General features: G+C 42.3%; 1 protein-coding gene across 1 annotated transcript in view; it reads right to left on the bottom strand.

The window, feature by feature from the left end:
* The window catches only part of thsd7aa (thrombospondin, type I, domain containing 7Aa), a 167694-nt gene extending 154164 nt beyond the window's left edge, over positions 1 to 13530 (bottom strand). The window contains exon 1 of the mRNA XM_049601983.1: positions 13082 to 13530. Coding sequence (XP_049457940.1) covers positions 13082 to 13235 — 154 coding nt within the window. The 5' untranslated portion in view covers positions 13236 to 13530. The remainder of the gene's footprint in view (positions 1 to 13081) is intronic.
* Between the last annotated feature and the right edge of the window lie 1335 nt (positions 13531 to 14865).

Here is a 14865-nt window from a genome sequence, read left to right as displayed (position 1 = left end):
TTCAGGAGACGTCATCCGCTCATTTCAGTTAGCTGATTTAATAGGCTATCATCATTGAGTGCTAAGATTGAGGAAGAAAGATATAGAGTGGCACTGCTGTGACACAGTGCCAGCGCATATTTTATGCGAGGACTTGGGACCTGAATTTAACCTCTCATTGAGAAGAGAGTGTGTGTCTCTTCCTTTTAGTTTTACTACTCATCATGATTTTTTAAAGGGTTAGTGTGTCTCCTTCTATCGTGGAAAAGAAAGCTCACATGCTGGGCTCTGGCTGTGTTTTGACTTCAGCGGCGTCCTCAGGGCCTCATTAGGCCGAGGATGACTGGTGTAACTGTGTTTGTGTCTTCCAGGGAGCCGCTGCCTGCAAGACCTGATGAATAATACAGTGATGACTGCAGTTAAAGTGCTGCTATTTACGGGAGTTTCTATGGTATTTGCGGGTATACAGAGGGAATATTTCAAATCTCATATCTTTCCATCTGTTTCTCTGTTTTTCACCCTTAACTGAACTAAATTTAATTTAATTCAATTCAAAACAAGACTAGAAGTCTAAACCCACCCTTGAGGTTGCAATACAGTATTCATGACACACCCCATTACCAAAATGTTGGAAAGTACAAGTAATATACTGTGCTGAGAGTTTTGCTCTTCTTGGACAATGTATAGTACAAAAAATGCACAGTTTGGACTAGTGGACAGGGGATGGGGTCAAATAATCTGAAAAGTTTATCCCCTTGGGAGTATGAACGTGCTGAAGTAAACCAAATAGCAATCTGACAATCACGTTTTTGGAAGTCGTGTACAATGTTGACAGCTGGTCCAATTGGTGGAGAAGAGAGAAAAACTTTGGAGGTTACAGAGCTGAAGAGGGTTCATCCTTTATATATTTACAAGAAGAAGTTGCCCCTATGTAAATGGTTAGGAGGATCCCTTCAGGACTCATTCTCTGAGGACCATGAATATTTACAACAAACTTTAATATATTATGGGTTGAAAGTTTTAAACATTGTCATAAGTGTGATTAAAGAACGTTTTTACCTTTGACCATGGCATAAGAGAAAAGATCAAGAGTCAGACAGTCATAAGAACAAACTTTTTGACCTTAAAGCTGGGGTAGGTAGTTTTATTTTAGCGTCACTGAGCAAAAATCCCATAATAATTTTTGAGCATACTGTAATTCAAGTGAACTTACAGAACACTAGATTTCTGCACCTCAAATTAGCTCTTTCTTCTGGCTTAAAAAAATCTAACCTGTGATGAGACTTTGGGAAATCACAGTTCATTTCAGAGAGAGGGTGTTCCTATTGGCTGTTGTACAAATGCAGATGTACGTGCATGTTCCTTCATAAGGTGGGGAAACATTGGGTTACTGAATGAACACATGCATATGCCCTTCCTCTTCTGGTATGAGGGGCTTGGGACAGGAAGGAGAGAGCTGCAGGAGAAGGGTGCCAGAAAACTGCCTACCCCAGCTTTGAAAATAAAGACGTATTATTGCTTTGAAAAATAAGTGCAATGTGATATTAGACTTAAATATGTCAGGAGTACCCTAGTGAAACTTTTGGCCAATGAGCACTCAAGAATATTCAGTTTCACTGAAACCAGTAAATACTTTAAGAGGTGCCTTGTCACTGACCAAAGTGTTTGTTAAGGTGAATCTACTAACTGGTACTACTTTGCTCAAGATCAGGAGTTCATCCTCCAGGGATCATGAATGAGGTCAGTGTAGTTAAAATCAATGAATCGTATTTTGGTATTTCTTGAGTGCAGATGAAGACTTCGGCCTGAGTGTGCTAATGAAGGAAAGGTACAATGGTCAATAAAAGCATAGGGGAGTCATCCTCTGGACACAATGAATGTCCACAATGCATTTCATGGAAATACAGTCATCTAGTTTTCAAACAAGTCAGTTGCCAACAGTTCAGCAAAATCACTAAGAATCATCTTCGGTGAGCAGCGACGAGCTCAATAAATGTCATGGGGACCACGCATGTCCATACTACTGCAATCAAACTGGTAGTTTTTAAGACATCTTCTGGAAATTTGGACAGACTAAAAAAATGAAACCTAACATGGCCACCCTTCAGCCCTGCGGCAAACCAGGGAAAGTCTTTGTTGGCATGAAACAGCCATAGCAATTAACAAGATACTAGAAACATATTTCCGCCTACTGTATCTGAGTTGTTGGCAGGATAAAACATATTTTTCTACTTAATAAATACATTCTGATTTCCTCCCCATGGCAATGGGATATTTTGTTAATTACTGTGGGCATCAAAGTCATTATAAGTTTGTTTTATTCCTCTTTCACTTTTCTTCTGTACGTGTACATGTGTGTTTGCTTCATCTTATTTGTGTAGCTGCCCAGCTTTGACTGCCAGAGGTGAATCTCTGCTTGTGTCAGCTCTTTGGCTATTTATAATACATCACACAGAACTAAAATAGTGCCATCCACCACATCTGTGTGTGTGTGTGTGTGTGTGTGTGTGTGTGTGTGTGTGTGTGTGTGTGTGTGTGTGTGTGTGTGTGTGTGTGTGTCATCGAGGTTCTGCCAGCAAAGCTTCATAGTGTAGACATAGCACCAGTCCCCAGAATAAAATGTTGGCATTGTACGTTTCTGAAAACACAGATATGTCACATTGGTACGTTTCATATTTCTCAGTTCAACATCTCTAGATGGTAGCGGGTATTCTTTAAAGAGAGTTTGAGACATTTCCAGCCATGTTTGTATCAATATAATATAATATGATCCTCATTGTTGGCTGTTTGCCATTGTCTGCCTGTTGCTCCACTGCTAGCACTGTTTGAATGATTAGGAAGGAGGTGTGATTGGACCTAATGATAAAACATCAGGTTGTACTGTTCAGAAATATACACATGAATAGTAATGCACCAGAATTTGTATATGACCCACGTAATCATGATCCAGTCATTTGTGTATATCTCTGTATACATCTGTAAATTAGGATTAGGGTAAATGCTGTAGTCAGGATGAGGTTTTTGTTAAGAAATAATGCATTTAATGAAAGGCCAGCACAAGCACAGACAACCACATGTGAACATGAATGTATAACAGATGCATTTTGTATGAGCAAATGCATTTGATTTTTTTGTAGACCATATATGTGTCAGTGTGTTTACCATCTGAAGTTAAGAACTGAAGATACACAACACTGAGTGAAGTGGCTGAGTTTTTTGATCATATGTCAGATGAGGGTGGTGCTGGAGGTGAGCGCTAATAGAGCATGGCATGGAGAGGAGGAAGCAGGCTGATGAAAAGCTCTTTATGCTGCTTAGTGCAATCCTCCGGCACGTTTCCCAGGGCTAATCAAGCCGCACAGGGAGCATGAGCTAGCTAGGGGGAAACAAGGGTTTATCTGAGAGCAGGAAGACATGGCTAATCGCTGTAATGTGGTTAGTTGGACTGGTATTGTTCTGGACCACTGGCTGCAACCACACACAAACAGTTGTGGGGCATTCAGCAGCACTTCCTCTTGGCCAACACCAATTGCTCCACTTGCCACCATTCTTATCTCTGTCTTTTTATGATTACGCCTGTATTAAGTGAGCAGCCATTTTATGGGGGAGATAATGTGATACTGGGTTTTGAAGGGTGATACATGACATATTTGGATTGGTTTGAAGACAAATGACTATATTAAAGACAATATTGTGACTATAACAATTAAGGAAATAGTCAAACTGGACCTATAGATGACATTATTTACTCTAAATTCAATGCTATGGTGGACTTTCACAGTCCAACAGCATCGATCTTGTTGTCTGGAACAGTCACACAGCACAAGTCAAATCAGGAAGCTTGCAGCATCTTTCTGGCACGTTTCAATTTGTTCAAACAAAATCCTCACAACAGATAGTTTGAGAGCTGTTTATGTTTTTTTTCTTTTCTCTTTCCTTCTTCTATGTTTATATTTGTCATGTTAGCAGTGTGGCTCAAGGCATGGCATTGTCACTCTTTTGGTCCATAGGCCCACTACTATGCTCCAGACTGAAATATCTCTCCATTTATTGGATGGATCGTCATGAAATTTGGTTCATGGTCCCCAGAGAATGAATCTTAGTGACTCTGACTCTTATTCTAGACTACCAACAGTTTTCACTTATCTTGGGGCAGCTATGACTCAGAAACTAGAGCAGTCGTCTGCCAATCGAAACATGGGTCGTTTGATCTCTGGCAGTCCACATGTCGAAGTGTCCTTGGGTAAGATAATAAACCCCAAATTGTTTAGTGCAAATGTGTGAGTGTGTGTGAATGTGTATCTGATGAGCAGGTGGCACTATGGTAGCCTCAGGGCCGTAGACATGCTGCATCTTAAACCGCCTGGAAAACGCAGGGTGAGGAGCTCTGTGCAACTCGTGCCTATTCCGTGGCAACTTTCAAGAGTGCGGTGGCAGGCTGCGTCTGAGGTTGCTACTCAATGGATTGGCATAAAATGTATTAGACATATTTCCCAGAGGAAGTATCCTATTGACTTTGGTGATTCCCCGAATCTTCATGAAGTGCCACCAGCCAACTGACATTTATGGTTAAGATTAAAATGTCCCAACAACAACTATGATTACTATAAAATTTTGGACAGGCATTCATGTTCCCCACAGGATGAAATGCAATTACATTGGTAATCTTTTCACCATTCTCACAGTATCGTTTTCAGCCTCAGTAGGCAGCTGTTTTCAGTGATTAAGCTTCAGTGATAAAAACCCACTATGCACTACCTGCCCAGCACCAACAGCAGACAATTAGTAACTAGCGGGTAAAAATCAACAGTAGTGAAGCAATTAGCAGCTAAAGAGATAAGTATTTTTTTCAGGTATTAGTAGAGAACAAAAACAGAGCTAAAATAAAGTGATTATTACATTTATCACATGAACACAAACACAACTGTGGTTTGCGAGACAGTCCCATTATAAAGGATATCTGAAGATGCTTCATGCAACTAACAACTGATTTATGTTCTCCTGTAAGCAGGGCCCAAGAATGGTGAAGTTGGTCCATCTGTCTAGCCAATACTTTGGTTAAAAGCAAATTTTGGTTATTCCCTGACAATTCTTCTACTGTCGCAATCAGGCCAAAATTTACCAATATCGTCCATGACAAGGTATCTCAAAGATCAATTACAGAGATTATAATAACTGGAAATCAAGAAAAAATCAAACTGGACCTGCAGATGACAAAAACTTACATCCACATCCTCATTAAATGTGTTCTGGATATTCATGGTCGCAGAGGATGAGTCCTATGTTTTTTTTAGAACTCCCTGACTGATCCTTTAGTTCCAGCAAGAAAACCAATATTTTCCCTTCTACACAAAAAATATCCAAAACTAAAAATACTCCAAGAGTAGACATGATTTAGCTCTGAATCTTTTGTTTGTCCTGTCCATCACTTTTATATTGTGTATGTAATGAACACTGCATCCTCTAGGGGCTGCCAACCACTTTTTCAACATGTAATCTTGTTAATACTTAGCCAATGTCAGCCCCATACACCTGTAAACACATTTATCAGTTAAACCTGAGTGTGTATTTTGTCTGCACTGGCCTCTTGTCAGTTATCGGACAAGGTGGCAGCCATGCAGTGGAGTCGCACCCGGATCAAACAAACCCCACTCCCATGTAATTACTCAGCCTCCCTGTGTCCACTGCCTGCAGGTGGGATACTGACAGCAACACTCCTCCCCCACTGTCAGCCCTCTTACTGGGAGTAATGAGGCACGCCGCACACACATGCACTCACTAGGCACAAAGCCCATCCCAGTGTGTGTGTGTGTCTGTGTGTGTGTGAATGGGTGTTGCTGTAGCTATTTGTGTGAGTGAGAAATAAAAGAAGTAGCATAAAATAGCAGGGAGGTGGGTGCGAGATGAAATGCACTGTCACTCAGCTTTTGTAAGGGTGTTGAGATTCTGGACTACATGATTATAAATTCTTTTTTTACTTGTCAAGTAAGAAAAAGCAGGAATAAGAATTAATGTAAATGTTAATGGGGATTACAGGGACGATTACAGACAGCAGATGGCTGAGAGAAAGACAAAGACACAGCCATGAGTTCAGTGGAGTGGTGGTGTGTACATGTACCTGTGTGTGTGTGTGTTTATATACACACGCACACGTCTCTACTCCAACTGGGGTGGCCCGCCAGGCAGAATTGAACAGCTGGATGCAGCTTCTTCAGACCCACACAGAATAATAGCTGCAATTTGGCACTTGATGAATCCCAGGGAAAACAGAAATAATTTCACCAGCCTCCATTATGCCTTGATAGCACTCCTCCAGCTCCGTACGCACAGGCCAATCTGACACTCAAGTGTCTGTTCAAAACAACAAATGCCATTTAATCACATTCATATGTTTTCATTGAAATGGGTGCTCGAAATCAGCAGCGCTCAAAAAAGGAGAAATTTCATCAGATTTCACCCCCGGAAGCTGCACGTGTAGCTACACACATCTAGTTCCATCAATACAGTCAGACAATTGAGGAAACAGGCTTGTTTGCTGCAATGAGATGATCGATCAGTAAATAATACAGTTTTACAACAACTCACTATCTTTTTTTACAAGTTGTTTAACATTATCTCGCGTGGGAAGCTAGTCATTTATACATCCAAGAGTCATGGGTTTTAATCAGAGTTAAGGACACTTCTTAAAGAGTAACCTGACTCTAAGGACAAATATTTTGCAACAGAACTGGTGGAGAAGTACTCAAACATTTAGATGAAAGACGTACTAGAATAAAACAAGCGTGAATTCACAGTGGCTGTGACCATGTACGCACATGCATCCAGATGTTCATGCATTTAAACACAACCAACTTTACAAACAGCTGTCACTAGTTGAATGATACCTCCCTACGACCACTGGTTCATGAGTAATGAAAGGAGACATGGCCAAATGCAGTGTGTGTATGTGCTGTCCTTTGGCTAAAGACCATACCAAGATGTCACTCAGTGGTGGACTCTTGTTTTGAAGCCTTGAGTTCAGCATATCAGCCACCGCTGCACAGTTATCATGAAGGGCAAAATTACCTGTAGTGACCAAAACCATTTTTTGTACCAGGCTATTAACATGTTTATTCCTACTTTAAAGTTGGCCATTTTAACATGGGTGTCTATGTGAATTGAACCACCCTCAAGTGGCTGTTCAAAGAACTGTGGTTTTTGGCACTTCTGTGTTGGCTTTATTTTTCAACCCCAAAGGTTGCCACTTGATCATGACCAATCTTTCCACAAAACCCTCTGCAAGTCTATGAATCAGTTTGGAGGTTATGTGCCTATACTGCTCACCTTCTTTGTTCTGATCCCAGCTTCTTCCAATCTTGACACATCAATGTGATGACTACTAGCCAATCACAGCACACAGTAGGATCCATAATAATGCGTCATAGGAATGGGTGTAAATAGCCGAATAGCTGCAGTGTGACTATTGTCACCCTCGTGCATATAAATACCTTTAAACACTCCACACTCCGCTAATTTTGCCTGTCTGACATTTGGTGCTGTGTAAGTAACAAACAGTGGTACTGTAAGAGCTTCTTTTTCACCAAACTGAAGGTGAGACTGAACAAAACTGCACAATTGCAGTCCAGAAAACCAAAGCAGTAAACTAAGAGAAGCTCTAAGAGAAGTAATTCTCTTTGGGTTTGTCACTATGAGCAACCCCTTTCACATCACACAGTCAGTGGAGCCATTGTTTATTTAAGTATATCAATGAGTTCAACTTTAAATACACGTAACTGGCATCTATAATTAAAAAATATGAGCACTGGTATCGCTGCATCATCTTTAAAAAACTAAATCAGCCACTTCAGTTGGAGCTTATTAAATTTATTGGTGTAAATGGCTGAATTACACACTTGACAACTTGATATGAAAAAGCTGCTGTATTTCATCCTCCACCCCCGCGTCCTTTTCACTGTTGATAGCCTCACGAGACCCCTCTCAGCTCAGAGGTTAAAGGTCACCTTGAGAGAGGCAGAGGGTGGTGGTGGTGGTAGTGGCGGTGTGTTGGAGGGGAGGGGATTCTTTGGGGACATCGGAGGATGAACAAAGAGTAGGCCATGTGACTCGAGGTGAAGCCTGTTCTTTCTTTTGTGCACCACATGGACACGAGCATCTGTGGCAGAGGGTCTGAACAGAGCTGCACGCTTCATGAGGACAATACAGAGACACTGCGTTGTTGTTGTTGTGTGTGTATGTGTGTGTGTGTGTGTGTGTGTGTGTGTGTGTGTGGTTGAACAGGCCTAAATAGCCTCCATTCATTAGGTCTTTCTGAAGCTGACTGGGTCTTTACAGGGGAACTGCCCCACTAATTACCATCAGACGTTGCTCCAGCTTGTCCGGCTCGGCAGAGACTTTTGTTGTCCTGCACAGTACCAGGAAGTATCAAGCCCCTTAGTTTACGCTGGTGTTGGAGATGGGTAGGGGATTGCGGTAAAAACAAAGATCAATAAGTGCACACTGTAAGTATATAGCACCAAAACTTGATTTTCAGGCCACTGTGATTTATAAGCCTTTATTTTTGCACATAGTCTGAATACCATAAATCCAAAACAGTGCAGCAAAAGAGGATTGGTCCAGGATGGGGCACTAATATGACGCATCCCTTTTGCTATTTTTACCGAACATAAATGTGAAGGACATAACTTTGATTTTGTAATTGCAGTGTTGGCTACTGGGATGCAAAGATGTGATGTGACAAAAACGATCAACCACCCACCTGCACTGCCACCTGCTGAGCGCAAGCCATGAGGGATGTTGCGCATAAATGGGCATTTAGTTCAAATTCATCTCAAAATTTTGCCGAGGATCAAAAAGCAGTATTCACCTTCTGTCTATCAGCTGTCAAAGCCTCCCTTCTTGACCACATACTTCCATGAAGTGCCTCTCCGCTGTGTCTATTTTCTTATTTTGACTATTTATGTTGACCGAATGCACTTTTTGATGAAGTCAAAAAGTTCAAGTTTCACTGTGTAGAATTATCTATGTGCACTTTGTTTTCACATTCATGTGCTGAAGAGGGAAACTCTATGTGTCCACCTTAAATCTCCAAGGCATACACAGGTATGATGTTGAAACTTGAAGCTGTCAGTGCACATACGCTGAGAATGGACTTTTCAGTGTGGTAGTAGACGTTTGGTGTCCAACTCATTTATATATTCATAGATTCTTGATTTTTGAACAAAGATGTGGAAAACCCACCTCAGACAGGAAATGTTATTCAAAGCATACCGAAAGACAGGTTGCACTAAAACCTCTCCCTGGATTAGCCAGGATTTTCTGTTCAAGGTACTAACCTACTAAGTTTCTTGAGGCCGTCAGGTAAATCTGTGGAAAAATGTATCTTTTGTCTCCTGAAATTTATCTGGAGATTACCTATTACAGTTGAAACAAATATAATTTATCCATTAACTACAAAATTAAACAAACACAGATGCTCACTTCAGTTAGAGCCTCCAGTCCAGCTGATGGTGAAAAGAAACCCAAGCAGGGATGTCATTTCAGTTAATTTTGTTTTTGAAAGCCCGACACCCATTAACTGGTAACAAACAGATTAAATTGTAAAAAAAAACAAACAAACAAACAAAAAACATGACATTAAATATAAGAGGCTGTTCCTTTTAGTCAAGCGCTTCATTGACTCAATGAGCTTTCGTGTCGCATTTGAAAGTGCTATCCATTTAGAGGTGGTGAAATTTTAATGTTTTGTGATGTACATGTCTTGCCTTTTATCTTATTTTCTGTTGGCTTTGCTGACAGACAGACAGCTTGCTGCCTTAACATGCATAGTGGCCACCACCCAAGCTCAAGTCTCCACTGGTTAGCTAACAACAGCCTTGACCGTTCTGCACGGTGCCACACCTGGGTTGGGTGGGAGCTAGCAGCAATGTTCATTTGGGAATTACCACTGGTAACAATGGCCTAGTGTCAGGATGGCTTTGCTGTGGAAACATGGTGGCCACCTTCCAGTCTCCCCCTGGGTAGCCCTGGTGGGTAAGCAGCTTAATTTAGAGGCACAAAACCCCTTTAGCATTGTTAACTTGGTTAGCACCACTGACTCTAGTGCTGACTCTACAAACGGTGCTATCAGAGCTAACAGTTAACAATGGTAGAGGGAGTTTTGCGGCTCAAAACCAGAGGGTGGGTGCAGTATTTCCAAAGCAATGCTGTTGAGTCAGCACTGCATTACTAGTGGTAGCCAATCGCCAAATGAGCAGTGCCACTAACAAGCTCACATTGATCCACTACCAAATCCAGGTAGTGCGCAGTACAGTAAACTGAAGAGTAGCAACATTAATCTGTAAAGCGAGAAGGTCAAAAAAAAAAGATGTTTGGCGGTTAACCAGTTAAGGGTTAACCCTTGACATCCCTAAACCAACAAGAACATCCTGGAAACTCTACTCAGAGAGAAACAGGGATCTGTTCGCCCAACCTTCCATCTGTGGCTTCTGTAATCCAGTCACTAAGACAATACAAGCAAGTCCTCTGCCAACAAGACATCACACTCAGTGCCAGATTAAACATTGCTACAAAATTCCATACATATGCAGGTGGTGTAGGGGAGTAATGTGACGCACATGACGCATCTGCTGTTTCATTTAGCATTCTTGGCTTGATTACGCATCAGCCTTGGTAGTAGTCCACAGGGGAGGATTAAATTGATTAAATACTAATATATCCATAGAGCATTTAGTGAAACTGTACTCTTTCCCCTGGCACTTCCGCACATATTGCTGGAAACAGCAGTCTCTTGAGAACCCAACCCCCGCATTACTCCTGTGGCTAATTTCAGCCACCTCTCCGTACCAGAGGTGTGGGTTTAGCCAGTTCTACACTGCAAAAATATGTATCACAATCGCTTCAAAACAGCTCATTTTCCAAGACATCAACAGACGACTTCTTTGCTCCTGCCCCTCCCTCCCCTGACAAGAGGTGCTACAGTGGAGGAGAAAGCCTCATGCATTGTTGTATTAAGCATGTGGGGATTGGAACTCCGAGAGGACGACAGGAGCTCACCTAAAATGTCACATCAAAGACAAGAACACACCAACATTCAAATCGCCATTCATCTCAGTATCAGTGTCCTGTCAGTGAGCCAAACGAGCATCAGGGAGCCAAGTGCCGACACACTTAAGCCAAGAGGAGACACACATAAACATGTCTATACCGTATCTAGGTTAACTTTGTCTGGCCAATCTGCTCTGGTTTCTCTACCCTTAATCTCCTCCCCTGCCTTTGCACGGTGGGAGGTACAGCACATAATACCACAGGATTTCCATTCCTATGCACAGGGTGTGAGCAATGAAGCTGGTAAACAACAATAGAGTCAGAAAAAGAAAACAAATATCATTTAAGGTGCAACAACAGAGAGCATGAGGAGAGTTGAACTTATTTGATTTAGGTTTTTTGGATTGAGGTGCCCAGTATTCTCTATCAAGATTTAAAATCAATTATTAATTTAGTTTTTTTAAACTGAATACCACCAGAGCTAACAAGCTCCCTCCTAGCTCCCTGCAGACTAAAAGAAAGGGAAATGCCAACTGAATTGACAGTTGACATAACACGTGAAAAGAAAATACATTAATATTCCCTTTTTAGTGTCCACTAGCACCAATTTTCACCACTCAAATTACTGCACAGATATAATCAATTGTACCAAAATTCACACCCCCTGGTAATTACAACTTTGGCCAAATAAGTACACAATTCCAATGGCAGACATTCATTTCAATTGCAAACGGACTATAAAAGCATGAAGGTAATTACATCCTGCACATTCTGGATGTCACAGACAGATTAATAACAAGTATAGATTACATTTTAGACTCCACCCAAAGCCAGCATTGATCCCATACAGACTGAGCTGCATTGTCAGGACTATACCCATTGATCAGTTCCTACTGGTGTGGGGAAGGGGAGGGATGCAGGATCCCAGTGAAGCCAGTACATTGATCCAGGAAAACAGAGAGAGATTAGACAGTAGTGTAAGAGAACATTGATCTCCAGCTGCATCCAAAGGGCACCCCTGTGGGGAGGTGGGGTGGGGGTGGGGGGGGGGTCCATTCCCCCCTACTCCTGCTCCCATCACTCCTCCTCCATCCTCCAACTATCCTTCTCCCACTTCTTCACTCTGCTCGCTGGACCATGCTTCAGCATTGTGTCCTCCTGACCATGTGCTGCTCTCTCACAGTGAATGAGCCTCGACCGGTGAGAGGCACCACCCAAAACAGCGGCAGCGGGGAGCCTTTTATTGTACCGCACAGCTGCCTACACTGTAAAGCTACTCTACTCACAACACTCATCAACATCCACCTCTGGGTTACTTTTCCACAAATCAAACACCTGCATCCACACTCATATAGGCTACTGCTGGCTGTACTACAGAGTGTTTTCACCGCATCCTCTGAAGCATGCTTGCACGCCCCCCTCCCCCCCCTCCCTCTTGCTCAGAAAAGCCCCACATGCAGCTACAGTGCACACACCATTTCTCATGAACTGCACATATGTCAAACTGTGATAAATGAGTCCAATAGCAGCGCGGGGCAGCCGAGGAGTCCCAGCTGCCTCAGTCCAGAACAGGGGAAGCGCAGCCAAGAGACAGCCAGCATAGCTCTGCTCATCTAACCTCCAGTCTGGGGGCAAAGAGACATTCACCTCAGGGACTGCAGTAAATATGTTACCACACTATACAGTAGCAAGATGGCTCCAATGCATCAACCTCTGCCACATGCATGTCTGCAAGAAAAGAGGCTCAGGGAAGAAACTTTTGCTTTAAATGAAGGTTCTCTTCGTTTGCAGGAAGGTTTGATAGAATCATAAAAAAAATAAACAATACAATATATGCAAATAAAGCTATAAAAAAATCACAAAGAAGAACAGTTTCAGCAAGTTCCCCATTCTGTCCTGCACCCTGCTATAGGCTACACAAGCATTTACATATTAATGTTTCATCAAGACTGCAAGTGTAGTAGTGGATGGGACATCCATACAGCAACTCAGCCTCTCTAAGAACCCAACCTCCGAACCCCAGGGGGAAGGTGGTGAAATAGTAGGGGGTGGACCGTACCTGTTTGCCAGATGTACAGGGGTTTAGTTTCCACTGTGGTTTGTGCATCCATCTCCCAGATGGAGAGAAAGAGCAGCGCTATCCTCCAGAGAGAGGGGAGCGGTGCCTCTCTCGAGACCCCCAGCGTCCCCACAGCTCTGCCGGCCAGCTCCATGGCCACCGCACGGCAAGTACTGCAGTTCCCAACGCAGTCAAGAGGAAAAAAAAAAACAAGCCTGGCCCGGGGTAGGGAGCTGGACCGAAGTGTGTGTGTGTGTTTTCTGCTTCTGCTTTGTCCACACCAGTGCGTCCAAGAAGAAGTAATCCCAGGCAAACGGGGCTGAGGTCTCCTCTCGTTCCCCTCGTCCTCTCTGTTTCTCTTTCTCTCTTGGATCCTTAATGAGCGAGAACGAGGTCTGGCAGTAATAAAACAGGGAACAATAGAGCCCTAAGCCCAGCCTGCTGCTGCTGCTGCTGTATGCCGGGTTGATGCAGCGCCTCCCTCTCTCTCTCTCTGCCTGCCTTTCTCTCTCTCTCTTACACACACAGACACATGCACACACGCCCACCCTCTCTACCCTACCTCCCTCCCTCCCTCTCTCACTCATCTCTCATCCCTTTTCCAAAGGGCTCAGTGAAGCTGTTCTGCACTCCGATCGAAGTAGGCAGCTGGATGGGGCAGGTGGAGGTGTGTTTGTTGGTAAAGTGAACAACACATGTGGCTTGAAATAGACACAAACTACTTCCCAAAACATATCAGTTTTGTCATTAATTAACAATTTGAAATAATTTTTCTTAAGGAATAAAACAGGGATTGCGCCGTGTCAGTGGTGGAAATAGTATTCAGTTTCTTTACTTAAGAAAAAGTAACTAATACCACACTCTGAAAATACTTCACAAGTAGAAGTAAAAGTATGTAGTATTATCAGCAAAATGTACTTAAAGTATCAGAAGTAAAAGTAGTCATTGTACAATAAAATGTTGTTGTTTCACTATTCAGGCTGTTCTCTTGCACTCTTTGTAGGTATATCTACGAAAAGTTATGCACCACAATTCATATATAACCCATTTACACATGAACCAGTAATTCATGTATAATCCACACAATCAGGAAGACTGCAATCACGTTAGCAACACTCTGACGGGAGTAAAGAAGGAAGTACTTTAAATACCAAAAGTCTGCATAAGGAGACAGGTTTGGGTGTTGTATGGGTCAGCAAACACAGAGCTTTCCCTCAAGAGACCAGTGTTTGTGTCCCATATGAAAGCGGTTCCCAGCTGGTCCAAAAGAGGGTCACAGGCCCATCCTGAATGGACCGCATGGACCGTCAAATTTGTAAAAAAAAACAAAAAAAAAAAAAACACTATTACTATTACTAGTACTATTTTTAAGTACAGTAAATTTCCAGCACATAGCTTTTATTTTGAAGTGCCATTTTCTGCTGCCGAGTGAGTGACTAACCAACAGCTACTTGACAGAGACAGCAAACTAGCTCAACAACATGGCCAAATGCAAGTATGACGTTTAATGTATTAAACTGTGTTTTTGGATAAACATCACTGCTGCATTACTGTGTATGCTGCCTTTTACTGCAGTAGACTTTTAAAGCTTTGCTAACTTTAACTCCTTTATATAGTGCTGGGTAGTTTAATCTGCAGCACTGCATCATATTCTATAAGATCATCATCTGTTTGTAGTGTCACTGTCTTGCAAGAACCAAGTATCTTTAAAAAGTCAACTTTTCAAGAGCTCAGAAAAACAGCCCTGTATGCTATTGATCCAAGAGGATTTTTAAGTAGTTTAT

The sequence above is a fragment of the Epinephelus fuscoguttatus genome, linkage group LG17 (genome assembly GCF_011397635.1).
Source record: "Epinephelus fuscoguttatus linkage group LG17, E.fuscoguttatus.final_Chr_v1".
Classification (NCBI taxonomy): domain Eukaryota; kingdom Metazoa; phylum Chordata; class Actinopteri; order Perciformes; family Serranidae; genus Epinephelus; species Epinephelus fuscoguttatus.
The sequence above is the reverse complement of the archived record's forward strand: the minus strand, read 5'-3'. Positions and strand labels throughout refer to the sequence as shown.